The 26186-nt window shown below is 34.0% G+C and overlaps 3 protein-coding genes and 1 long non-coding RNA gene across 6 annotated transcripts; 2 read left to right on the top strand and 2 right to left on the bottom strand.

The window, feature by feature from the left end:
- Positions 1 to 897: 897 nt before the first annotated feature.
- Positions 898 to 6289, bottom strand: LOC123197885 (TATA box-binding protein-associated factor RNA polymerase I subunit B). Of its 3 annotated transcripts, none has more exons than XM_044612386.1 (5): positions 5849 to 6289; positions 3987 to 4753; positions 2563 to 3396; positions 2270 to 2403; positions 898 to 1561 (listed from the first exon to the last, which is right to left on the bottom strand). In XM_044612386.1, the coding sequence occupies exons 2-5, from the start codon at positions 4636 to 4638 to the stop codon at positions 917 to 919; spliced, it is 2265 nt and encodes a 754-aa protein (XP_044468321.1). In that variant the 5' UTR covers positions 4639 to 4753; positions 5849 to 6289; the 3' UTR covers positions 898 to 916. The 3 variants fall into 3 exon arrangements, with proteins under 3 accessions (XP_044468321.1, XP_044468322.1, XP_044468323.1); XM_044612387.1 differs by having other exon boundaries at positions 3987 to 4674; XM_044612388.1 differs by having other exon boundaries at positions 3987 to 4586.
- A 49-nt stretch (positions 6290 to 6338) lies between these two features.
- LOC123197886 lies at positions 6339 to 7526 on the top strand. The gene is made up of 2 exons (XR_006497937.1): positions 6339 to 7019; positions 7104 to 7526. It is a non-coding gene; the product is annotated as an uncharacterized LOC123197886 (long non-coding RNA).
- A 1693-nt stretch (positions 7527 to 9219) lies between these two features.
- On the bottom strand, positions 9220 to 12956 carry LOC123197703. Its single transcript, XM_044612040.1, has 13 exons — positions 12885 to 12956; positions 12412 to 12619; positions 12252 to 12302; positions 11838 to 11968; positions 11636 to 11752; positions 11417 to 11536; positions 11126 to 11154; positions 10618 to 10781; positions 10411 to 10464; positions 10168 to 10277; positions 9898 to 10011; positions 9703 to 9828; positions 9220 to 9612 (listed from the first exon to the last, which is right to left on the bottom strand). The coding sequence occupies exons 2-13, from the start codon at positions 12586 to 12588 to the stop codon at positions 9585 to 9587; spliced, it is 1221 nt and encodes a 406-aa protein (XP_044467975.1). The 5' UTR covers positions 12589 to 12619; positions 12885 to 12956; the 3' UTR covers positions 9220 to 9584.
- A 2555-nt stretch (positions 12957 to 15511) lies between these two features.
- On the top strand, positions 15512 to 19939 carry LOC123198375 (glyceraldehyde-3-phosphate dehydrogenase GAPCP2, chloroplastic-like). Its single transcript, XM_044613071.1, has 14 exons — positions 15512 to 15877; positions 16428 to 16510; positions 16608 to 16675; positions 16769 to 16807; positions 17180 to 17280; positions 17610 to 17722; positions 17830 to 17929; positions 18039 to 18185; positions 18570 to 18630; positions 18717 to 18814; positions 18904 to 19046; positions 19171 to 19254; positions 19514 to 19603; positions 19690 to 19939. The coding sequence occupies exons 1-14, from the start codon at positions 15791 to 15793 to the stop codon at positions 19742 to 19744; spliced, it is 1269 nt and encodes a 422-aa protein (XP_044469006.1). The 5' UTR covers positions 15512 to 15790; the 3' UTR covers positions 19745 to 19939.
- The last annotated feature ends 6247 nt before the right edge of the window (positions 19940 to 26186 follow it).

Below are 26186 nucleotides of genomic sequence, written 5' to 3'. Positions count from 1 at the left end.
CTATAACTATAATTGATTCATATATAATGTAATCTGGCTCATGTATTGTTTTTAATCAATAATTAAATATAATAAATTCATTTCTATAATAGTTATAACCATCTATTTTCACATAAATAATACTATACATACAAATGATTAAATCTACTTTCATATTAGATATACGAATAGATATATCAATAAAGTGGGTTAATTACACACTTAGACCCTTTTTTCTTTGGCATTGCCTGCAAAAGGCCAAAGGACTATTTCCCACCTAAGTTTTAATATAAAAACAAATACATATTCACAGAGTTTCAAAAACTCAAACACTCTTTCATAAATCAACCGTTATTAAAATTTTTTCTTAAAAATAAAGATAAAATTATCATTTAATTAATAATATTAAAAAATATAGACATTATCCATTTAAATCACTATATTCACTTTCATGATCAATATTTCTTTATTGTCCTAATTAACCATACTCATTGTTAACTAAATTTACTTTCATGTTGGACAATTACTTCATATTGGATATAACAATATTTCTCATAGTTAAAGATAACACTAGGTCGTGTTGAATAGTGTCAGGTCAACTTTGACGGAACCGTCAAGTCTAGGGGCTTGGCCATGCCTAGGTCTGCTAATTGCCAATTGAAGAGTAATGTCGGATAGTATAATCTTGCAGAATTCAACCCATTCTCAATCCTGAGATGATCAAGTTTATTATGAAATAGAGTATCCATGGAAGCAAGTCAGTCCATTGATTTCCATTATCTGATCGAGCTTTTTATCCGAAAGATTTAAAAAAAAAAAATCAATATTTTGATTCAAATCAATCACATGATGTTATATCATTTATTTGTAGTTATTAATATTCAAACTTTTGCATGTTAGTATCATTGCTAAATTTAGTATAAAGAATTTACTGATTTCATATATTCAAAGTTGATAATTCAATTGGAACATCTGCTATAGTACAATTGGGGTCATCTCCAGCAACTTCTACTACATCACTACAAAACTCACAAGTAACACTAGGAGGTGACAAATGCAAGCAGTGATCTATTCTATTTTCAAGCCAAGCTAGTCGTCTCTCAAAGCTCAGTACACCAAAATGCATAATTCGAATGTCAACCTGGGCGACCCTAGCACAAGCACGAAGCAATATGTAATAATCTGCATGTGCAGCATACATAAAGGCGCCTTCATCCTTTTTCCGGACATAGTAAAGGTAATCGAGTCTCTTGAGTTTGACCCTTGGTGGAATATAACAGAACCTATTCTCTTCCATATCTAATTTCAACCGTCTTATGGCTCTCTCTGCTAAAGCTTCATCATTGGTTTCTGAATTTGGATCTGGTGAACTTTGCAAAGAGTTATTGTCTGTTAAATCCTTCTGTGAATTGTCATCTCCAAGAAAGGTTCCATAATGATCAGCTGGCATAACATTACACCCTATGTCTCTGGTTCTTTTGTTTTCCTTAAAGTGAGTGTTAAGAGAACTATCATCCCTTGTTCTCTTTTGGTTAATAACACTATCAAATCTCATTCCAATATCATCTGCAGGCTCAGATTCCTGAAATCAACAAAAAGTTTCATAAGTTTGCACACACCTTTGGCAGTTTTACTGAATAACTTGAGAACTCCAAATTTTATACTAACTGAAATCATTCACATTCCCATCAACTCCCAAGAGTCCAAGACATGAACCCTCAAGATATTCCAAACATGATAGGCAGAGGATAATGAAAGAACAAAAACCATACGAATTCAAGATTCAATTAAAACATCAACACAGCATGGAATGCAACCTATCCTCCAATAAGTAAGAAGGGTCAATGTATGATAGGCAACCCAAAGTAGTAAAAGAATAACAAGGTTGGATGCAGCTCAAACTTTAGCAAAGCCAGGAAGCCATGATGGTATGTGCTTCTGCTAAGACTTCATTGATCCCATCCTTAAAACAGATTACAACGATATTTTCAGATACACTTATTCTCAAGTTCCACAGATATTTGAAAATGAGATTGTTTCAGGGAGCAGGATACACTAGAAAAGAAAAAGTCATGAGGGTAAAGAAGCCTATTTCTATCTTTGGAGGCAAAAGTGTAGTGGATTAAACATTTAGCCAAATGTACACTCGAAAGATTTTCTCATCTTATCCATGTGGATTGCAGATGTGGCTAATCCTATGATTAACATACTCCAAGATGACACAATATTTAATTCATCAATATACATCTGAGAAGTCATAGCTGATGACAGCAATAAAGCTACAACTAACCTTTTCAAGCTGATAGAAACTCCAAAACTGCTCAATCATCCTTGTTTCCTCATGATCATCATGCGGTGGTTCTAGTCCAGCAAAGACAACATCCTTACAATATTGCAGATATGTTGGTAAGTCCTTGGAATACTCTGTTCATACAAGGAAAAATAGTTACCAACTTTATTCCTCCTTGTTAGAATTATCAAAAGATAAAAAAAAGGGAAAATCTAGAGCATCATATTTTAAAATTTCAGAAGGCAACAACCAGAGTTTCATATGTTCAATTAAAACTATTTCGAAAGCAATACCAGGGGTGTCAAAGACATCATCATATCTAGCATCCAAATTATAGAGAAGCTCTTCAGCATCCAATTCAGGTTCCTTCAACTGTGGACTCTTACCAAATTGTGCACCTGAATCATCAAAGGTGTTGGATGGAGAAACTGAATCGTCTTCAACATCTCTCCTTTGGAAATGACACTTGGGATTCAATTTTTCTCCAGGGGTCGATGCTGAACAGGAAACATTACGACTGGACAGGCTCCTTTCCCATGCCCCAAAACCATTTATATTATAGAGAATTCTGATAGCTACAATCAGTATAGACATTAAACAAGCACGACTAGGAAGCCTCAACTCATTTGTTGATAACCACAAATCAGGAGGCATTGACCACTCTTGTATTCGTAATGCATAAGGAAGAATCTTCTCCACAGGAAGAGATAACTTTTTGAGATAGCGGGACGTAATGGCATAGAAGTTTATTGGAGGTAAATGTAAACCAATAGACTCAGCAATGGATGCAGCCAATGATTCCAACTTTTGTACAGGAACAGCTTTAGATGGTCTGAACATATGACTTGTACTTATAGAACAGGCAACTGAAGGCTGCCCATATCGCTTTTCGATTTCAACAAAAGCAGCAAAATATGGAAGTTTTCCTTCAATTGACCACTTCACTATGTCTGTTGGCAATACTGCTTCCCTTGCAACATGACAAGCTAAAAATGATATGGCTAAAGGACAAGATAACGGTATCTTCCGTCTCAACAACCTAAACCATATCATTACTGCTCTCTGACCATGTAAGTTGTGAGGCTCTTGTCTATATTTTGCACGAGGTGTAAAATCTTCACATTCTCCTGAAATTAGCGGCAAAGCATCTCTAGTGATTAAGAAAATTAACATAGAGGAAAAGCCATCATCTAAATATCTTATCATATTTAATAAATCAAATGCAAGCCATCTTAAAACATGTCAACATATATAATATATCATAGGTAAGACAGTGAACGATGGACCTTTAAAACATGTCAATTTTGTCAACTTTGAAAATATGGTAAGGGCAAATGAGAATGAAAAAGGGCTAAAGGGGATGGAAGGGAAAATGAAAAACAATACTTCTCCATTCTTCCCATTCATTTGTCGATATGTCTGTGTGTGATTTACGAAAAGCAAGAATAACTTACAAAACAATTTACTTCACCACTCATAACCTTATGTATTCAATATACTCAAAAAGGTTACATGTTTCTTTGTTTTCTTATCTTGTGAATTTTTTGAATTCATATCTTTTTCTTGTCGAACAAATAATAAATCAAAGAAATTTATAGTCGCTTTCCAAATCAACCTTCTTAGGTCATGATGAAATAACAAAAAGGAGAAAAACAACAAACTAAAAATCATTAGAACTAGCAGACTATAAATAAGAAGCTGTGGAAAAGTGTTATACCTTGTTTTTGACTCTCAGATTCATTAATTGCTTTATCAGCCCAGTCTTCATGTAGAACTCCCGTTGATGCAAGAAACCTCAACCATATTGACCCAGCCACCCCACAGATCAAAGGACAAACACTAAACTTCTCAACCAAAGCCTCACATTGTAGCTGAATCATCAACTGCACCCCCATGACATACTTCATCCTCACCTCAAAATGATAATCCTCATATCCTGCCTGAATTTCTCCTAGATCTGAACCCAAACCAAAATCCTCAGGCTCTGTGGGTCCAACACCATCCTCATAACACACCTCTTCTCTCTTAACCTTACAAATATTCTGAGAGCCAACAGTATTGTTATTGTCATTTGTGGTGGATTTTGGTACTTCAAACAGCGGGGACCAGAAAGTTGACTGTTGTGAGAGGGGTACAAATTGATTCGCTGGCCGAGATTTAGCAACATGGCGGGTGTGACTAGTCTGGTAAAGGGCAGTGCCCGTACCAGCACCCGTTGCCATGAAGTCCTCATCTGCCACACCAGTTTCTATGATGTCTTCAGCCTGGGCTCCACAATTTTGGCAGTAATAGTAGCCATCCAATCCATCCGCAAAGCCTACATTGCCACAAGTGTTGCACGTCAACTTTAGGGTCTCTGTACCCTCCATTGATTGATTGATGATCTAACAGTGATGCCAGTGCATCTGATGGGTCTTTTAACAATCAGATATTTTGGCAAGGTTGCCAGTTGCTAATTTACATGAAAAAAATCTTCTTTATTTCCTAAAGGATATAGAAAGCAACCATCAGTAAGAAGAAACATACAAGCATAGACAGTTGCAGCTAAAATTAAATTATTTACATGGCATACAACATATATGTGATTCGATAACAGGTCAAAATTGTAAGCAAAACTTCCTATTCTTATAAAACTGCAGTAAACTAAAACAAGAGAGCCCCATAAAAAAATAAATAAAACAAGGAAACCAATGTATTACTAGTTGCAGAGGCCATTAGATATACAGAGTCAAAGGTGTATCTCCTAATTCAACAAAGAAAAAAAACAAGTCTCATAACTAATTATGAGTCACAGAGAGAGTGTTTCCAAATTGCAGTTGGGGTATTTAGGTTTTGTATTGTTTCAGTGACAAAATATGAATAAAGAATAAACTATGTAGCACAGAATCGGAAATGCCAAAATGCATTTTCTAAAAAATATAGAAAACAGAAATGTGGAAAAACATATAAATATTAAAAATACAGGTTTTTTTTTTTATAATAACCAATTTTTTATATAAAAATAATAATACAGTAATCTATATTTTTATTTTGAAAAAAATACAACAATTGCATTGCATTACATTACAGTTGATGCAACATCTACAATTGAACACTCAGATGATGGATGGTATTTCTCTTCTCCTTTTAATTAAGTCTCATCATTCATATCCATTATGCAAATTCATGTCACAGCTACCGATTTGGGTAGCTGAAATGGTAAACATACAGAAATAGCATTTGTAATCAAATCAGTAAAGCTGAGAGAAAAACCAAGTTCTGTAACTACTTAAAACTAAGGTTTCCCCGCATAAACCTAGAATTCAAACTGGAAAAATCATTCAATCCACTTGATCTCAAAGAAACTTTCATCTAAAAACAGCATTCAAATCAAACCAGAAGCTCTAAATTGAAGAAAAAACTGGTCATACATGAGACATCAAATCCTCAAAGTCACAAAATGCAGAATAAATAAAGGATTCTAAAACACAACACAAATTCACAACTTTCAAAACCCAAATCTCATAAACAAGCCAAGAGTCAAACAATCTAAAGACAACTCATCAGATCACAAAGATATAAACTTTAAAGCATGCCCACCAAGCAACTGAGGTCTGTCACACTACATTTGAACTGCTCGCAAACTTCTGAAACGACAAGTTAAAATAGCGTAACAGATTAAGTGCACTGATGAAGACGGTTGTTCTAGACTTCGCCGAGATTTCGAGATACCGGAGAGGAAGGGAGCTCACGCCGACGCCGTTGATGCACTGATGAAGCCGAACAGACCGTCGAAGACGGAAGAACTGATGAGTCGAAGATGCGTTCGCCTAGACTTCGAGACGTTGGAGACGGAGAGGAGATGGTTCGGTTTGGGCTATTGTATAAATTGCAGTGTGAAAGGGGAAGGAAGATGAGTCGAAGATCCGTTTCCCTTTTTTACCCTCATGGTAGAAACGCGTTTCATATTTTATATAAAAATCCGAAACCGCCCTGGAAACATTTTGTACCGGTTTCGTTGCGGGTCTTTTCAAAAGCACGGAAACGAGGAAATCTAATTGGAGAGACACCTTACAGTAATGAGAAAGAATAAACGAGGAAATATAATTTCAAAGCATTAACACTTCAAATTCTTTGTAAACCTCTAACAAAATTAGATTCTAAAACTACAATAACAACACAAAGACATATATATTATACCCAGAATACAAAATCTCAATTCAATACTTACAAAAGAAACTTGGAACAACAGATAAGGCGTGTAAGTGGGGAGAAGCCAAAAGACAGAAGAATGCGGATGTTCAACAAAATAATCTTAAGCCGTAAAAACAACCCATATCTAACCAAAAAAGTCCGCAGCTTTGCTATCTCAATCGAGAAATCGAAACCTGAAATGGGAAATTGAGAAATCGCTGAAACTGCTTTGCGGAAAAGCCCATAAATTGAGTCCAGGGAAAGAGGGCGAGAATTCGAGGTTCTGGGTTGAAGGGAAAAGGCTGAGTCAGATCAGTGGGATACAGAAACAAAACGACGTCATTCTATTCTTCAAGAAACAACGTCACTTTGTTCCAAGTCTTGTGTATGTCAACCTCGCCCTCACCGATCACCCGGCATAGCTATCTCCAGAAATACAAAAAATTTCCAGTTTGACTGCTTGCATCGCCATCTCCCAGAGCCAGAGCCAGATCAAGTACCAAACTTCAACAGATGAATCCCAACCCTAGCTCTGCAGCTTAAAAGAATCAGCTGATGCAGACTCTTTCTCCAGAAGGTTCATTTGATTGAGGAAACTTGTTCTACATGTTGAATGTTTCTTTTCTTTGATCCTCAAATTGTACCTTTTTTCTTCCTCCAGAACCGCAAGAGATCAATAATACAGCGGTGACACAGTTTTGGACTACAGGAAGGCTGCTGATCTTTGTATGATCTTACAGAAGCTCGACACACTTTGGCAAACCAACTTGATCTGCTTCATCATAGCTTCGTCTCCTGTAAGATCTCATTCACCATATCCTGTGTCCTATTGTCAGGAATGCCTTGTGCCCTCGTGGAAAGGAAACCAGCCAAACTGACGTCAGATTGAGCGGCCGTCCCAGAAACATGAGGAATGTGAGTAGTTTAAGCCCACATACCCTCATATCTTCCCAACATTCACCAACCACAGTGACCTGTACTGGGCAAGACAGGCCTTCTCTGATAAGTTATTGGTTTGTTCAGAATGGTGAACTTTCCATGGCATTCCTGGTACAAAAATGATACATTTAAGATCATATATAAATCTCTGACAAAATATGCATAATCATCACAATAGAAAATGCATCTCACCTTGACTAATTTTCTGGTAAATAATTGATCCGATAACATGAAAGTTTCTTCGACCTCATCATCGTCTTCATTTGCTTCTCCTCCTTCTGATCCTGCGCTGCTTGACACTCCTTCAGAAATTCCAACCATTGCTTCCATATGAAATACAAGAGGGATTATTGTTAATAGTTTAGATATGTGTGAAAAATGAGTGAGAAGTGAAGAGATTTCAAGTATATTTATAAGAAGAAAATGAATCCATATCCCGAAAAATCTGGTCTGAGTCCGAACACATTTGCTAGAAAGGGAAACATTGGACTGAAAATTTTATTAGTTGTTTTAATTGGAAAAATTGAAGTTAATGTGATATCTGGTTTCGTTCAAGCTGGCAAAGAGATGCCAGATGAATCACTGGAAAGCCATTAGAAAAAAAAAAAAATTGTAGAAATTAAAGAAGAGAAATCTTTAGACAAGATGGATATGTTGTCATATTCAATGAAAAGTGATCGAAGTAAAAGATTCGATTTATTCAAGCTAACTGAGATTATTCTAACTTGAGTTTAGGCTTATTCGAACTGAACATTGAACCGACTTCATCGGATCCACCTACTTGTCCCACCAATTTCTTGAGACTCTTTGGTAAGATTCTTCAGAATGTAAAAGATTTTTTCAATCAGAGTATACAATGCATATGTTTAGATAATTTTCATGTTCATAAATTTAGATGGAAAAATCCTTTTCATGCTCATAAACAGGGCTGGATTCGGACAAAGCCGATTGAACTCGGCTCAATTTACATGTTGAGCTTGATTCAAACTCGAGTTTTTAACTAATTCGTTAGTAAAACGACATCGTTTTAATACATATCAGTCAAAATAATGTCGTTATGTATCAAAATTTTTATCGTACGAGCTTAATGAGCTAAACACTCCAAAGCTCGAGTTTGAAAATGTTAAAGTTGCAAGCTTGAGGTCGGTTGAGATCCAGCCCTACTTAAAAATAATAAATTTTCGGCTCCACTGTTTCTTTTTTAGGAAAAGTGTTCATATTCAATACCGGATTTTCCAGGATGGATTCATTTTCTTCTCATAAACGCTCCCAAAATCTCTAAATTTCTCATTTATTATTCACATCTAAAGCATCAACAATACGGCCTCTTAGAATGATATTTCAGATAAAAGTCGTTAAAATGTTTTTTAATGGTAGATAGCACATTAACTTCATTTGCTTCCAAAGAAATCCTATGTGTTCTATACTTTTGATTGAAGACCGAAGAGTCCACAAATTTATTCATAACAATTCTGGAAATGGGCTATTGCACTACATTTTTACCAGATCGTTGAAAACTTGGACTCTGTTTTGTATGTCTTTGAAGGATTGTTCTAGTGTTCAAGAGCAGTGCACACTAAACCTCTTGTTTGTAGTCATATGGAATAGGGTTGGATTCTATCTGAGTTATTTCAAGTTGATCAAATTTGGATCAAACAATCAAGTTTAAGCAAAAAATTGGGTCTATTTTCATAAAATTGATTGAATTCGAACTAAACCAAACATTTGAATTCAAACCGATTCAAATCAAATCTAAAGTAAAATTGTTTTTGAATCCAATTTGAATCTCACCTAGTTGATCTCAAGCTAGTTCTTTTAGATTTGAACCGATCTCAAGCTGGGTCTTATTTGGGCTCAGATCAAATATAGCCCTATAATAAAATAAGATCTTTGTGTTACATTGATTGTGCCGCAATACATTATCAGGGCTTTCTTCAAATCACATTCAGTCATTGCAACAAGCTAAAAATAATGCCTCACCAATACAGAATTGCTGTCAAACTAGATGTATTTCAGAATAGAGAAATTTCTCTGCCAACTATCTATGACACAGAGCAGGAAAAAAAATACATAGCAAATATCCCCATTCTTAACAGCTGCACTACTTCATGGCCCCTTATCATGCATGTAGACCAAATATTACTCTAAAGGCTGGGACCAAAAATCCATGTGGATAAAAATTGCAAACTGTAACTTCCTCAGCTTACAAGATGGTGCAGCTCCCTTGTGATCTACAATGGATAAAGGTCAATATATTGGTCATAGTGCGAATGAGAAATCTGTTTGTTGATTTATAACTGAAATGACTGATTAATTTCTACCTTTTTGTGCCTTCATAGTTTGCTAAGGCTTGCTCAAACTTAAGCCAAGAAGGACTAGTTTCCCTAAGATTAACATTCTTTGGCCCAGCAAGATAAGCTTGAACAATAAATTGTTGAGTTCTTTCGCTGTTTTGCAAGCAACCATTAGAGAAGAAAAATTTGTTTCACATAATATTACATGGCGAACAAACCTACCTTCCTTCATATTCTGATAGCCAAGCCAAATAGGCTGCACCAAAGTACATAGACACAAATGGCTTGTTTAGATCTTCCGCACACTCAATTTTATAAGCCCTGTAGCCCAGCTCCCTTCACATGGAAATATAGAAAATTTTTGTAATTCAGTCAAATACAATAGGAAAAAACATGCCAAAAGCTTCAAAATTCACCGAAAATGCATTCTCTTCATATGGAGGTTTTAGTTTCTAGTAGCATTTGAAAATGCATTTTATTTGTATAACTTACATGTAAATCCAGAAAGCTGTAGAGTAGTCGATTCCCATAATGCCAGGTTTTTGTTCAACACCATTCACAAAACGATTGCTAACCATGTCAGCAAGAGCACAAAGAACTGTCTGTAGAAAGGATAGGCAGCAGGGGAAAAAATTACATGTAACAAAGAGGAAAAGAAGGTTTAGAGTTACCTCCACTAATGTCTAATCTTATCATGTAGCCTGTAACTGTTTGCAAATTAAACTGTATACTTACAGGTTTAATAGCCTTTGTACTGAGGTGCTTGGAAAGAATGATTTCTGCTACAGCCTGCAAGAAGACATTAATGTCATTTATGTTCATTTCCCCTTTCATCTTTCAATTCTTCTTCAATTTTATTTCCCCTTTTACACTAGATTATGCTCATATCAGTTTCAATGTATGATACAAAATTGTGACAGTAAAAAGAAAGAAGATTCATGCCTTCAATTCCACTTTGGAAATATAGGGTCTATTCTTTGCATCATAAGAAAATCGCACTTTTCCCATTGCTTGTCCTGATTTTGTCCACTCTTTGGAAACCTCAGGATTATTCCACATCTCTTCCATGTCTTCAGGTAAAGTTCTACCATCCCAATAGTCAGTACCTGGTTTACAATGATGAAGGCACACTCAGATATGACATAAGAACTTTTGGAAGATTAAATAAATTAACAGGGTTCATTTGCAAATCACAACTGAAATAGAAGGATGATCAAATATCAGGCTTAATTATAAACTTGGGAAGAAAAATGGCTTGGGAGCCTCCAGGTGAATCGCACTGACTCATGGCTTCAAAATAATGAACATCATCTTTTTAATAGTTACAGTACCTTTTGGCGTAAAGATCATGATCCATATGGTGACATGAATGCAATGCAAGTGATTCACAAAGTGCAACCTGTGTTTTGTGATTCAGGTTTATTAGCAGGAGTAGGAGAAGAAACATTACTCTGTGAAGAACCATCATCCAAGTACTTTCTGCTTAAAACAAAAGGAAAAAAAGCTAACAGTAAGAATCCTGCTTTTCACCATTCCTTAGAACATAACTAAATCTTCACAGTATATCTTAATTTGAAATATGACTAACATGTTTCAACTTTCCTTTGAAAGTTCAGTCATATACTAAATTTTTATGCTTTTAACAAAATAACAGAAATGGGAAAACACCACAAACAACAGAAGAAAGGACATATCAAACAATTCAATTGTGAAATTCTTGAGTATTAGCAGAAACAATCACCTTGATGGAAGACTGTCTCTAACTGAAATATATCTTTTCCAGTATGGCAATGTAGATTTGTGAGTAGCCCTTTTCGTACCACCGTTATATGCCCTGACAATATATTCTTCCCCTCTTTCTCTGCAAAGAAAGTATATGTTATCAATATCTAGCATCCATCAAACCCATCGGTGATGCTAATGAATCAAATTTAACAACTCTCAAGATTTTGCAACTTACATTCCATCATAGGTTGACAACCAAATCAGGTAAGCAGCTCCAAAATATACACTTACAAAGGGCCTATACAGAAGGTCTGGATTTTCTTGCACATCATATGCTCTGTAACCCATCTCACTGGAAGCAATTTAAAGTGAAGACTAGTGAAATGATTTAAATGTTTAAATGCTCATAAAAGAGGAACAGATCATATAGTTGTTACCTAAACAGCCAATCAGCAGTTTTTGTTGAAATTTGCATGAGACCTTGAGTAGTAACCTTAGACTTCTTTTCGATTCGCATAGAAAGGAGCTGTCTGTCACTTTCCAGTTCACAAATGGCACATATCATATCCTGTAGAAACAGAAATATGATCCTCAAATCAAACATATATGAAAGCAGAGCTGATACTCGAAGCAAATTGAAAACAAGATTTTGTATTTCTTATTAGTTTTGCATTGATCTGCTATGGAGAGATATCAAAGTTGGCATTTTTCTCTAACAGGTGAAAAATGAGAAACTTATAAATAAAGCCATTCCTGTGAAGAGCTTTCATTCCACTAAATTAAACATCATCCATGTCATCAAACTAACAAAATTATAACATTATAAACATAACCAGATGAAATATACGAACCGGATCAATCTGTGAATCGAAATGTCTTCCAACAATGATATTGGCAACAGCCTGAAAGCATACAATACAATGCAAGGAAAAACAAAGAACAAAATCAGAACTAATTCAGTAAATAAAGTATTCAACATAAGACAAACATATGCAATGAATCTTCTTTAACCTTCATCTCAGTCGGAGTCAAAAAAGGCTCTCCATCAGGATCCCTTGAGAGATGAACTTTCTGCCCTTTTTCTTCTCCAGCATCTAGCCATTCAGTGCTGACTTCAAATTCCTCCCACATTTCCCTCATGTCCTCAGGATCAACACAATCATCCCAATACTTGTAGCTGACTGCCATCCCCAATACTACTTGATCTCTCTTATAGTATCTATCATCATCCACAACAACAACAACAGCATCAATCTCAATTCTTATTATCTCCCTTCAAAAAATTAAAAACAAAAAAGACGTAAACTACGAATAAAATTCAAATATGTATATCACATTGTACATAACATTGAACAGTTACATTATCAGAATCAAGAGACATTGTTAAAACTCTCAATATACAACATTATCAAATGGAAAAGCCGAAATTGAAATTGAAAATTATAAAAGAAACCCAGGTACCAAAGTGAAGAAAGAAACATTACGGAGAGGGGCTTTACTTCAGAGGCAAGAGGAAATGGGGCAAGGAATTGAGATCCTTTCTTCTGGGTGTGAATAAACGGAAATAGTGAAAATTGAGGCCAATTTGATGCCAGGTAGAAGAGGCATTGGGTGGATGACACGTGGAGTGCCACGTTGTCCGGTTTTCCTATTTCAGGTGAAATGGGCCAAATGGCAATGTCTGTTGGTCTATTGCTCTCTCTTACTGCCTTCTTTCGCTGGCCGCTGATCTTGTTTACTAAATTTAGCATGTGAGGTCAACATCATTAGTTTGACCGGCATGGTTTGACTAAATTCATTATTATTATGACGTGGCACCATTTTGTTGGTTCAAGAGATTCTAGAATTTAGACTCTTTTTTCAGGTTTCAATTTGTCTCCCCTTAGGCAAGCGATGCCAGTTCGCCTCAAATTTATATTTGAGGTAAATTTGAATTATAATTATAATTTGGTATATTAACACGAATTTAAATATTTATAAATATTTCATTTTTCTAATATTATTATTTATTTATCTAATGTTATCATATTTTTTTCATGTTATTATTTATTAATTTGAAATTTTGGATTTCAATTGAATTTAAGATAACTCTTATTCACACGTAGTTTGTTTTTGTTGGAATTCACTTTTAATCTCCCTTCAATTAAATGACTTTATTAACCTCATATATATATATATATAAAATTAAAATATTTTCCATATGAGTTGGCATTCCATGAAGATTGGAATCCAAAACGGCGTCGGCTCTTAAATTAGTACATTGTTAGGTGCACGTGGAGGGATTTGTTGGCAGCTACCCAAGCATTTGAAAATCTATGCGTTGTCTTCAAGCAAATCTCTAGAGTAGACCGTCCCCACTTCGAACCACCCGACCAACAACGCATCCTTTCCATATGGTTTGCTTTTACACAGTCCATCAAGTTCTTGTATAATTTTTATTTTTATTTTTTTTAAAGATACTTGAACGATTACTTCGATGTAAGCAAAGTTTTTTTAAAATATGACTTATAATTGAAAAATTATTTAATTGATTTCTAATGAGAATTTTGTTAAATAAATAAATGAAATCAAATAAACCATAAAGTGCCAGTATATGTCAACCTCCATCTATCATAATTTAATGATTTATTAAATAATTTGAAATTTAATTCAAAAGGTTCATACTTCGACCTCGTGCATGCTAATTTATTAAATTTACATGGCCAAAAGACTTATTTCGACCTAGCATATAGTGAAATTCTAAAGTTTCATCAACTAATTTTTGAAAACCCAAACACGCACTTATAATCAATTTTCCATTAAAAATTTTAATTAACGTTAAAGGTAAAATTGTCATTTAGCAAAAAATTAAAGTTTCATCATAATTTTTTCCCCTATATTTAAAAACTTACATTTTACCCCTAACCCAAGATTTGAAAAGTGATAAACCACCCCTAGAGTTTGTTCCTCTTCCTCCGGTGTCGATTTTTCCTTCCCCAGTTGTCGGCTGTCCTCTCTTCCCCCTATGTCTCCTCTGATCTCTCTCTCTCTCTAGCTTCTCTAATCGTCTTCGATCGAAGATGACTCAGATGAAGACGAGTAGTCTTCATTTGAGACGAAGACCGATCGTCTTCGTCTAAGAGAAGAAGATGACACATCTTTATTTTAAACGAAGACTTTATTTCAGACGAAGACGACACGTCTTCATCTAGATGAAGATCGCTCGTCTTCATCTTTGGTCGGAGAGGCTAGGGAGAAAGACTAGAGGAGAGATAAGGGGGGAAGGGAGGACGGCTGACGGTCGAGGAAGGAAAAATCGGCCCTGAAGGAAGAGGAACAAACCTTGGGGGGGTTTTTGCCATTTTTCAAACCTTGGGTTGAGGGGTAAAATATAAATTTTTAAATATAAGGGAGAAAATTGTAATAAAACTTTAATTTTTTGACTAAATGATGATTTTACCTTTAACGTTAATTGAAATTTTTAACAAAAAATTAATTATAGATGGGTCTTTAAAAGTTAGTGGGTGGAAGTTAGGATTTCCCTGTACCTTAGGTTGGAAGAAGTCTTTTGGCCAATTTACATTAATTTAAATTAAATTATTAATATTTTAACGAGTAAAATAATTTTATATATTTTTTATTATAAAAAGTTTAAAAGTGCAAAGAAATCTGTCATTTTTGTCGCAAAAATTGTTTATTTGACACTATTTGCTATAAAAGAATTCTTAATTTAATTGTTGTGATTTGGTGTAATATTATTTTAATCAGAGTCAAGGTGCAAATCTGACCGTTGATCTGGTAATTGTAGGGACTTGAGAGCGCAGAAATTGGATTGGAAAGTCAAAACCTAACCACAAACAAACGTGGGTTTCACCAGCCACAGGCGGCTGGGTGGTCGTCGGTTGGACGGGCTAAATCTGAAAATGAAAAAACAAAAAATAGGCCCACCCTGGTCCGACGTGGCTTTCGAGGGGTCGCCCGCTGAGCGTCTTTCAGCTCAGCAAGAAACGAGAATCCCACCCACTTTTCTCTTGAGTGGCCTTCTCCTGATACCATTGACGAAATGTTATCCTGCACCGTTCTCACCTTCCTACAAAACAATAAAAAACCAGAAACTGCTTTTTGTACAAGTGGTAGCTGTAAATAGGTAGGTGTAGGAAATTATCATAAGCCGAGAAGCATAGGAAAAGAGTACTAGAAAGGTGCTGCAGTAGGTGTATTATGTTGTAGTGTAGCGTTGTTGACATAAGAAACTCCGCTCAATTTTCAATTTCTGTTTTTCGAAAACAGCTGCTTTTTTTGCTTTTAAAAACGCCATTTCTTTTTCATATTTCGGTCACTGCCTCTTCTCAAGGGTTTTGCTTGCTGAAGGAGAACCCTCGGGAAACTGACACTTTTTGTTCTTCAAGAAATGGCTTTCCCTTCTCTCGTCAGATCTACTGCCACCGTTCCTCTCTCACGCTCCGCCGACTTCTCTTCCTCCTCCGATCGTCTTAAGGTCCAATCGCCGGTGTCCTATTACCACAACGTCGTTTTGCCTCTTTGTTTTTAGAGCTCTGTTTGCTTGTTTTTATCATATAATTTGAATTTTTAAGTATCTATATATATTGCATTTTATATATCAAATAGCATTTATTAAGTTGATCTGAGTTTTGGTTACTGGCGTCTCCGTAACGTTACCGGTATCGAAGTTCTGTTTTCATTTTCATTAACTTTTTCGAAGAAGTGTTCGAATAATTTTTTTTTCTTCTTCTTAAACTATTGATTTTGGATGCTTTTGCTTGTTTTTAACATACAGCTTTAATTTGAAAAAAACATATATTACATTTTATATATCCAAAAGCATATATTCAGTTGATCTGAGTTTTGGTTTCTGGGGTCTCTGTAACGTACCGGTATCAAAACTTCTGTTTCATTTTCGGTAACTTTTTCGAAGAAGTGTTCGAATAATTTGGTTTTTTCTCCTTAAATTGTGTTACTGTTGATTTAAGTATTGATTTTGAATGCTTTTGCGTTGCAATAATATATATTTGTAATAATATTTTCAGTGTTCGTGTATTGGGATTAATGGCAATCTCAACACTTCAAGCATTTTTGGTTCTTCGGTCTCGAGCCGGTCTTCTTCTTTACAGTTGAGTGACCTCATGATTAATGTTTGGTAATGCGTTTGTGTGTTTCGTTCTGGTTTTGTTGTTGGTATTGAGACTTATTTGTGTTAAATTATGCAGAAAATGTGTTGCCAAGAGCATTCAACCTATCAAAGCCACTGCCACAGAATTGCCGCCAACAATTCAAAGTAAGAATAAAAAGTTTTTCGTTTAGTGATTAATATTGTTGGAAACTAATGTAATAGTTTTGTGCTGATTTGATTTTTGGTTTGTTTTGTTAGAAACTAGGAGCAGCGGTAGCACAAAGATTGGAATCAATGGTATGTTTTACTCTGATTGGAGCTGTGCTTTGCTTTGCTTATTTTGACTTTGATGGAATTATACTTGTTAAAATAGCTGGGGACTTGTGTTATCTCTAGCTAAATATTACCTTGAAATTACAAAGATCTACTAAAGGTTTAGGAACCTAGTGTTTGATGTGTTCTAATGGGTGACATTTCAATTTATGGCATATTTGTTTGACTAATAATTTGTTATGCTGTAATGAAAATTTTGGTGATCTCTCTAGCATTTTGATTCTGGCAAACAATATATTTATGATTGCATACATGCTTATTCATTTCAGACAAGAGCTTCTAAGTTGAGAATATGAAATGATAATTCATTTTCATTTTGTTGCTGAACTTTTGCAGGTTTTGGTCGCATTGGAAGACTGGTTTTGAGAGTAGCAACATCCAGGGATGATGTTGACGTTGTAGCATTAAATGATCCTTTTGTTGATGCCAACTACATGGTAAGGATGCACAATTAGTTGCTCTTAGTCGCACTTTTAGTTGTTTTGTTCTTGTTGGTCTATCGATACTTAACTCCTAAGAAATGAGTCATATTGTTATTTTCTGTGCATTCTTTTTTCGTAAGTTTCTGTGGTTATATAAAAGTATGGGTTGGATCTTTTTCCGCTTCTGATTATGTTTGGTAGTGCGTTTAAAGTTATAAACTGTTTCTTCCCTGATAACGATTGCTCATTTCTCAAGTCCAATACTTTCCATGGTAATGATTTGTTAGAGTTCTTCAGATTATGGAAAGAATTATTGTTCAGAATTTTATTTCCTTCTCTTGCAGGCTTATATGTTTAAGTATGATTCCACTCATGGAGTTTTTAAGGGAACCCTCAAAGTTGTGAATGAATCCACCTTGGAAATAAATGGGAAGCAGGTTAAAATTTTCAGCAAAAGGTAGGCCCTCAGAGATCAAATGACAATTTATATGTTGGCATAGTTTTTTTGCAAACATAAGTAACTGATTCTACTGAAGGGCTAACACTTATCTATTCTCTACCTAGGGACCCGTCTGAGATCCCTTGGGGCGATTATGGGGCTGAGTATGTCGTTGAATCTTCTGGGGTCTTCACAACAACTGACAAAGCTTCAGCTCACATGAAGGTTAGTTCCGAGTTCTTGGACACTTTTATTAGTTCATTGCTATCTTTTTTACATCCTTACATTTATAGACAGACATAACTCAAGCTTTACTTGACGTTTTGCTATACAGGGTGGTGCAAAGAAAGTTGTAATATCAGCACCATCAGCTGATGCACCTATGTTTGTGGTAGGAGTAAATGAGAAGACTTACAAACCAAGCATGGACATTGTTTCTAATGCCAGCTGTACTACTAACTGTCTTGCCCCTCTTGCCAAGGTTTGGTTGCATTTTCATCCACAAATCAAGCTTTATTGAGACTTTATCTTAAAAAAATATATTTTGCACTTGGGTTTTACCCTCTAATGCCGGTTGATGCTGACTTATAAGAACTAAACCATGGGCAAGTATTTGCATTTTGTTATCTTTTTCCTTTGTTACGTGCTTTTAGTTTGCTTAATACCAGTTTGAGCAGCATGTGCTCACTTCCTATGAGTTGATCTTGAGATGTAATAATATTTAGAATTAGCTGAAAAATTAGAAAAAGAAAAAAGAAATCAACTGTAGACTATTGTAATCCCCTTCTTAATCTGTAATCTGCTACTTGAGTCATGCTCTGCATCTTTTATACATAGCTAATGAATCAACTGTCACATTTTGCAGGTGGTCCATGAGGAATTTGGTATTCTTGAAGGTTTAATGACAACTGTGCATGCAACTACAGGTTTACCCTCTTTGACTCTCTAATGTGCTCAGCATGTCATGGCTAGTTGTTTGGTAACTAATGTACTTATGGCTGTCAATAAACAGCTACACAAAAAACTGTTGATGGTCCTTCGATGAAGGATTGGCGAGGGGGACGTGGAGCTGGACAAAACATCATTCCTAGTTCAACCGGTGCTGCAAAGGTTAGACATGAAACATTTGGATGTCCTTGCTGATATTATGAATATGAAATTATTTTTCTTGGCTGATTTTGCTACTTGTGACACTGGAGGCTGTTGGAAAAGTTCTTCCAGACCTTAATGGCAAGCTTACTGGAATGGCATTCCGTGTCCCAACTCCCAACGTTTCCGTTGTGGATTTAACTTGTCAACTTGAGAAGAGTGCTTCTTACGAAGATGTCAAAGCAGCAATAAAGTAGGGTGTTTTTTCAGTTATATTATACTACTAGCAATTTCTTTACAGTGTTTTTCTACTTTTTCTTGGAGGATGGTTTGGTTGATTTTGCTTGCTGAGTTATTGCTACGTTCTTCAAATGAAGGTATGCATCAGAGGGCCCATTGAAAGGCATTCTTGGATACACAGATGAGGATGTTGTCTCTAATGACTTTGTTGGTGACTCAAGGTATAGCTCTGTCCCTATGTTTATTTATATTTGTGTATGTGTGCATGTATACTTTGTGTAAAAATTGGTGATATACAGAATGTTAGTAGATGTACATCAAATAATTTATCAGTGGATAATTATTCTTTTCGCATTGTGCTAAACACTTTCCGGATATGCTGTACTACTTGTTTCTCTTTCTGCAAATTCTAGCATTATTACATTCTGGATTAGTCGTCATGTCAAGATGATTTTTGAAATACAAAATTCTATGTTCCAGGTCAAGTATATTCGACGCCAAGGCTGGGATTGGGTTGAGCAAGTCTTTCATGAAGCTTGTGTCATGGTATGACAATGAATGGGGATACAGGTAAAACATCTCTTACTCTTGCTTTTGGTCAGAGAAACACATCTTTTATGATAATGCGATAATTGTATCTTCAAATTTTCTTGCAGCAACCGTGTTCTGGATCTGATAGAGCATATGGCATTAGTCGCAGCTCACCGCTAAATAAAATACTATGGATGTTTGCTGTTGCTAGCAATTGAGGCACAGCAATGCTAAGAATTAGATTGAAATAGTTATAAATTCAAGAGCGATTCAGGTGTTTTTTCCTTTTTCATTTGCCATGAGTGACTTTCATCTCAATATGAACTTGGACATCTGATGATGCAACTTGAAAATAATGGAATGTTCATTCTCGTATCAGCTTTCTTTCAGTAACATATGTCTAAGGACGTGGTGAATAATTTTGCTATAGGAAATGTCAATGTTCTAATTTAAGCAATTTTCAAGTTTCTCTTTTATGATTCTGTTGAATTTCCATATCTTGAAAATCTTCATTCTTTGCAAATTTACTTCTATTACAGTTTACCCTTGGAAATAACTATTGGCATGGATTTAAGCCTAGTCAATTTTCAAAAAAGACTAGTTTGAGCTTAATTTGAATATAAAATAATCAGTTTGAGATTGAATTTGATTCATTTAATTGGTAATGAGTTTGTTGAAGAAGTTGTTGGAAAGTCGTCAGAAAAGAAAAGAAAACAATTGTCAAAGAAGAAGTGAAAAAAATGAATGTCAGTAATTTTCCATTGAGCCTGTGCTCAAACTCTGATCATTCAATGGAGTCGCTCTAGATTCAATTAGTTTGCAAGAATAAAGAAGAGAGAAAAATCTTGATTGGAAATAAGCATTTTCGTTTACTTGATAAACAGTGGATTAAGTCATGGAAATATTTGGACTGACTTGGTCCCTTTAATCAACGGTTTGTTGAGGAAGATAATCTTCTCAAAGGTAGGTGGGAAACTCATAATGAATGCATCAAATTCTTCAAGATTATGCTACCCTTTTTGGGATCTCTGTTCTTCGGACCAATATAAATCTATTCTCTCCGTGAGGTGCCTTTTAAATACAAAACTATGATATCAACAAAGATCAAAACGAATGATAATAAGGCTTTAAGTGGTCTGTTATGTCCAGATGCTATATACGAGATGCTCTTCCAAGCCTCTGGATAGGAGGAACTTCTTGTCAATGTAAACTTATTCTCTCTCTCTTTCCTCATGGAGCGATTTTTAACTAACAAAACCATGAAACTAATAAAGGCCAAAATGAATAATATAATATATCTAAGGGGGTGTTTGGTTTGGGTTTTTTAAGAGTACATTAGTAATCTATTTTTTATTTTTTTATTTGGTTTGTCAGTAATAAAAGATTATAGTAATCTTTTATTACTAATGCTGACGTGACAGGTAATATAGGTAGTAATTTGATTACTATCTTCACTTTAGGTATTTAAAGATTACCAAGATAATCTTGATTTTATTATAATTATATTATTATTTATTAATTTTTTGAGACAAAAATAAATTTATTTTTAATTAATATGACAAATAATATAAAAAATATTTAAAAATAATTATATTCAAAGGCATTTAAATAAAATAATTTACTAGTAATATTTTATTATCTTTAACCAAACATAATAATTATTTATACCTATCAAATTTTATCAAATATAGTAATTATTTATACTCAGTAATCTTTTAAATAATTTATATTCAAAGTAATCCTTCTATTTTGATAATAAAATATAATCCAAACTAAATGCCGCCTAACAGTTTCCATTGACAAAATCATAATGCCCTGTAATCAAATTCAGTCAATCAATTTCCATCTTCTGATGAGCCTGAAATAAAAAAAATCAAAAACCTACATTGAGTATATACAAGAGCAATAAAACTATGTGTACCCACTTTAGGTACATAAATATATACATATTTATATGTGTCATCATGTGATTGGATGATTTTGAATTAAGAATAAAATAATAACTAATTACATGATGACACATATGAGTGTGTATATATTTGTGTATCTAAAATGGGTACACATAGTATTACTCATATAAGAGATCTGAATCCAGGCAGAAAAAATATGGTGAAAAGGACATTTACCAGCCTTTCTGGATGACCTCCAGCACCCTCACATCTTCTAGGATATATTCTCCGTGTGACAATGCGGAAAAAACAAATTAGATGTGTTGACAGAGAATCATTTTGTGATGCGAATGACAGAAAGATAGAGAAGATACATGGATCGAGATTGAAGGATTGCAAAACCCTGGTAAGTTACTAGTCCGATTACAACAACAGTACTCAAGTTGTTTGCTGATTCTCTCTTTGGAAGAGGATTTGAGAATGAACAAATTGGAGAAGATAGAGAAAGAAGATCCATGCTTGCTTGATAAGCAATGTTGACATATTAGGCTTGTATTTGTAGGTAATTGGACTAATACCTTGTAACTAATATGTCATTAAGACTGTTATCTGTGTCCCAGATTCTTAAAATCTACTTCATAATTGCATTGAATTCATTTCCATAATAGCTCATTTTTCTTAACTTAAATAGCATACTATTATAAATTTACCATAATTTTTTGGCTTTCATTTGGAAAATAAATCATAATTAACTAATGTGAAAGTTTTAAACAAATTATTCCTTACAAAGTGAGGTGTAACCTTACATGTCTTACAAATCATTTTTTGAATTTGCGAAGTTTATCTCTAATTTAAAATCGACCAATTACGTTAAAACATATGAACTTGTCTAAAAATTCAATATTATTCTTTTAATTTATACCTTTACAAACATTTATTAATTGCACATAAGTTATGGTTTTGTGTCCTCATTCTTTTATACACTATAATCAATGTTTTTAGACTCGATCAAAGGGCCAATTTGTAGGCACTTGGTTCGATCAATCAAGTAGACCGGTGATCACCAACATAACATATTTAAAAATTTAACACTTATTGAATAATGTATAACATTAGATATTTTTAGACGGTGCTTGTATCGAGTCACATGCAAGAGATAAAGTTTTATTGTGATTGTCGGTTTTGAATTAGATAATAACTTAAACATAATTGATATGTAAATCATATGAAATTGTCACATCCGTTTATAAAAAAATAGTTTGTATGGTATAATATTACTTAATTAATTTTTTACCAGTTTGTTAAAGTCAACTGTTATTATTAACGGTCAAAGGGTAAGTGGGAGTATAAATGTCATTTTCAAAACTTATCGGGGGTAAATGAATATTATTATATTCAGCTAATGTATTTCAAAAATATATTTATAGTCCTAATAGTTTTAATATATATAACATTTACGTCTCTAATTTGTTCTATTTTATTCATTTTTTTGAGCATGTAATTGCAAAGTTGATTAGAATAATTATATTAACATTATTTTGGTTCTGAGTAATCCTTGAAATCACCTTTTGTATCTTAGGAAAATCATACGTAACACCTTATTACATTCAATTTTAACATTGTTTCAAATAATTAAAAATGATATCCTTTAGGTACTTGTTCACAAACATAAAAAAAATGATTTCAATTAGTAAATGTTAAGAATGCAAGCTTGAATTAAAAAGAAAAACGGAAGGATTTAGAATTGAAAAATTCATAGGAAGGGAGAGTAGATAAGTTCTAGATGTGTTGCACTAGAGAAAAGAGTGATAGTATCTATTACTTTTAATCCAACGGTGCATGGTGGTGTTTTTTTGTGTTTGTTCCCAATTTCTTTGAATAGTCTATATAGATTTTCAGATTGTATGAATAAGTCAATAAGCACAATGTTATCGCAAGAATGGGGTAAGTAGCAGTTTAATTTGCTAATGTAGTGAGTTTAGTTGCTGAAATTTTATGCCTCTCCTTTTTCAAGCCATTTATGCACTGTGTTTTTGTCATAAGGGAGGATGTTCATATGCAAAAATTTCATTAACAGAGTTAGAAAGTTCTAACGACTGGAGTTAAAATGGTGTGTTTCGTAACGGAGTTTAAAACACCATGTTTTCACTTTTTTATAAAAAGGAGTATAATGAGTTTTGAGAGAGTTTTTTTCTCTCTCTTTAATTCGACAAACATTCTCTCTCTCTCAAGACTTCTTAAGAATGCTAGGGTTTTTTATCGCAGTTGCAGATCCTGTGATTCGATCAACGGTAAAAGTTTCAATTTGTTGTCATTTTAGTTTGAAAATCCATTAATAGTTATTGTAGATCTTGATTGTTTGTATAAATGTTGGCATGCAACTATAAAAATTGGTCTGAGATATTTTTTTGATTATGAAAAGAAGATCTGCTGAATTTATAACGTCAACCATGAAGCCTTTAGAGAAAAAAATAAAATTAATTATCATGGTTGAAGTTTTATCCCAAGATCGTATATTTGATAAACAACTCTTTTTATCTCAAGACTTTTGAAGGATGTTAGGGTTTTTCATTACAGTTATAGATCTAATAATTTAACATGAGTTTTTCGATTAATGATAAGAGTTTTATTGTATTGTCATTTTTAGTTTGAAGATCCAATTGTTATTGTAAATCGTGACAGTATGTATAAGGGTTGGCGTGTAACTCTAAAAATAGATCTGTGATATTTTTATTGCTTATGTAAAGAAGACTTGCTGAATTTATGACAAAAACCATAAAGCTTGTAGAGAAAGAAATAAATTTAAATATCACGGCTGAAGTTTGATTCCAGGGTCTTTTCTCATGTGGAAAAAAAGAAAAAATCAGACAATGAAATGAGCAAAAGCCCCTTAATTCTCATGTCGAATTAGGAATAATCATTAAAAATTTCCAATCAAGTTCGTTGAAGGAACCTTAAAAGAAAATGATGTTTCCTTGGACTAAATCAAAGGATCGGTTTGTGGGCTGGCCGATCTGACTAATCAAGTGATCCAATATTATTAATATAATATAATTAAAATTTTAAAATAGATTATCAAATATATCTATTGAATAATAAATGTTTATATCAACCTGTGTTTGTGCCTCTCTATGCTTGAGTCTTTTACTCAATTTAATTGTTTGATGAATGACGGTTTGATCAAACTATATCAATATGATTTGATCGCTAAAACTCATTTTAATTTTTAGCTTTGACCGAAACCCTATTGACCACTCATTCTTGGTCGGAGTGGTTGGACCAAACGGTCTTGATTTTAAAACAGTAACAAAAAATTTCTTTATAACTAAACAAGGGAATTGGTCTTCCTTTTCTGAAGCGTTGAGGTTGTATGTATAATCCCTTCATAAAAATCCACAACTTATAAATATTGTAACCTTAATTTATTACATTAATAGTTTTTTATTAATTTTTATTTCATCAGGAAGAAGGTACGATAATCTCATATACTGAATTTTATTTCATTATATTGCAGAGAGTTTTTCCGGCAAGAAAAGAAGATAGAAGCGGCTTCGAAATCATCTAGCGGCGACCAAGTAAGTAGGTAGCTATTTTCATGTTTTCTATTCTTCTTTTTAGTTAGGTTAATGATATGAGATGTTGTATGTTATGGAATTTTCATGTTAATGAATCTGATATAAGGATGTTGGAATGTTATATGATGATCGCATGATAGAACCTGTGGGATTGTATAGTCTATGTTGAAGTTACATGAATGTTAAATGAATTGTAGGTCTTAGTTGAATAATTGAATGAAATGTTGATTTTGTAATGTTACGGAGGTTTTATCAAGTTTTTATGACCAGAGAATATGTTAGAAACTTTTGTAAATTGTGTTGATGTTTTGGTGCGGTGAGTAGGCAACAAGTACTAGGTGAAAACATTCTATACGCACATGCATGACCATCTCAAGGACAAATACAACTATGACATGCATAAGATTATACAAACTGTACATATCATACAGTCATGCATAAAGGCATGCACGCTCGTACACCTGATTGATTAGGAATTTCAATGACTAGTGGACAATTGTATGAAGGACATATACAATTCATGTACGAACATGAAGGAGATGTAGGATAGATCAAGGTGGATGACTGTATATAAAAGGTGCACAATCATTCACAAGAAAGAAAAGGCGATACGGTTCATATACTAACATGAAAGAGAAGAAGCAAGTTGTTCATAATATAGACATCTACACCTGTACATAGGACATGCATGTCTAGATAAAAGATTATGGTCTAAGGTACATCCAAACAAAAAGTGAATAATTTTTGAAAATATTTATTATACTTTTAATTATTAAATAAAAAAATTGAAGAAGAGACAATTAAAAGAAAGGGATAAAAAGAGAATCAGTCCATGTGGATAAGGGATGAGGATTCCCTATAGGGGGATAGGGAATCAGGATAGCCATCCCAACCTCTCTCCATTGTAATCTCTACATCTGAAATCATATTTGTCTAGTCCTCGTATCATAAATTAAGGTGAATGTACAAGAATTTTACCTTGTAATTACTATCATTAAAACTATGATCTATGCCCTATATTCTTAATGCAATTATGAAGTAGATAATAGGAATATGGGACACGAATTACACTCTTAATGAATTTAACACAATACCCCCAAGGGATAGTTTGAGTGACAAAAGAGGAGATTTTATATATATGAGAGTATGAGTTTAAGT

Source organism: Mangifera indica, chromosome 15, assembly GCF_011075055.1.
Source record: "Mangifera indica cultivar Alphonso chromosome 15, CATAS_Mindica_2.1, whole genome shotgun sequence".
Classification (NCBI taxonomy): domain Eukaryota; kingdom Viridiplantae; phylum Streptophyta; class Magnoliopsida; order Sapindales; family Anacardiaceae; genus Mangifera; species Mangifera indica.
This window is presented reverse-complemented; position numbering and strand designations above follow the sequence as displayed.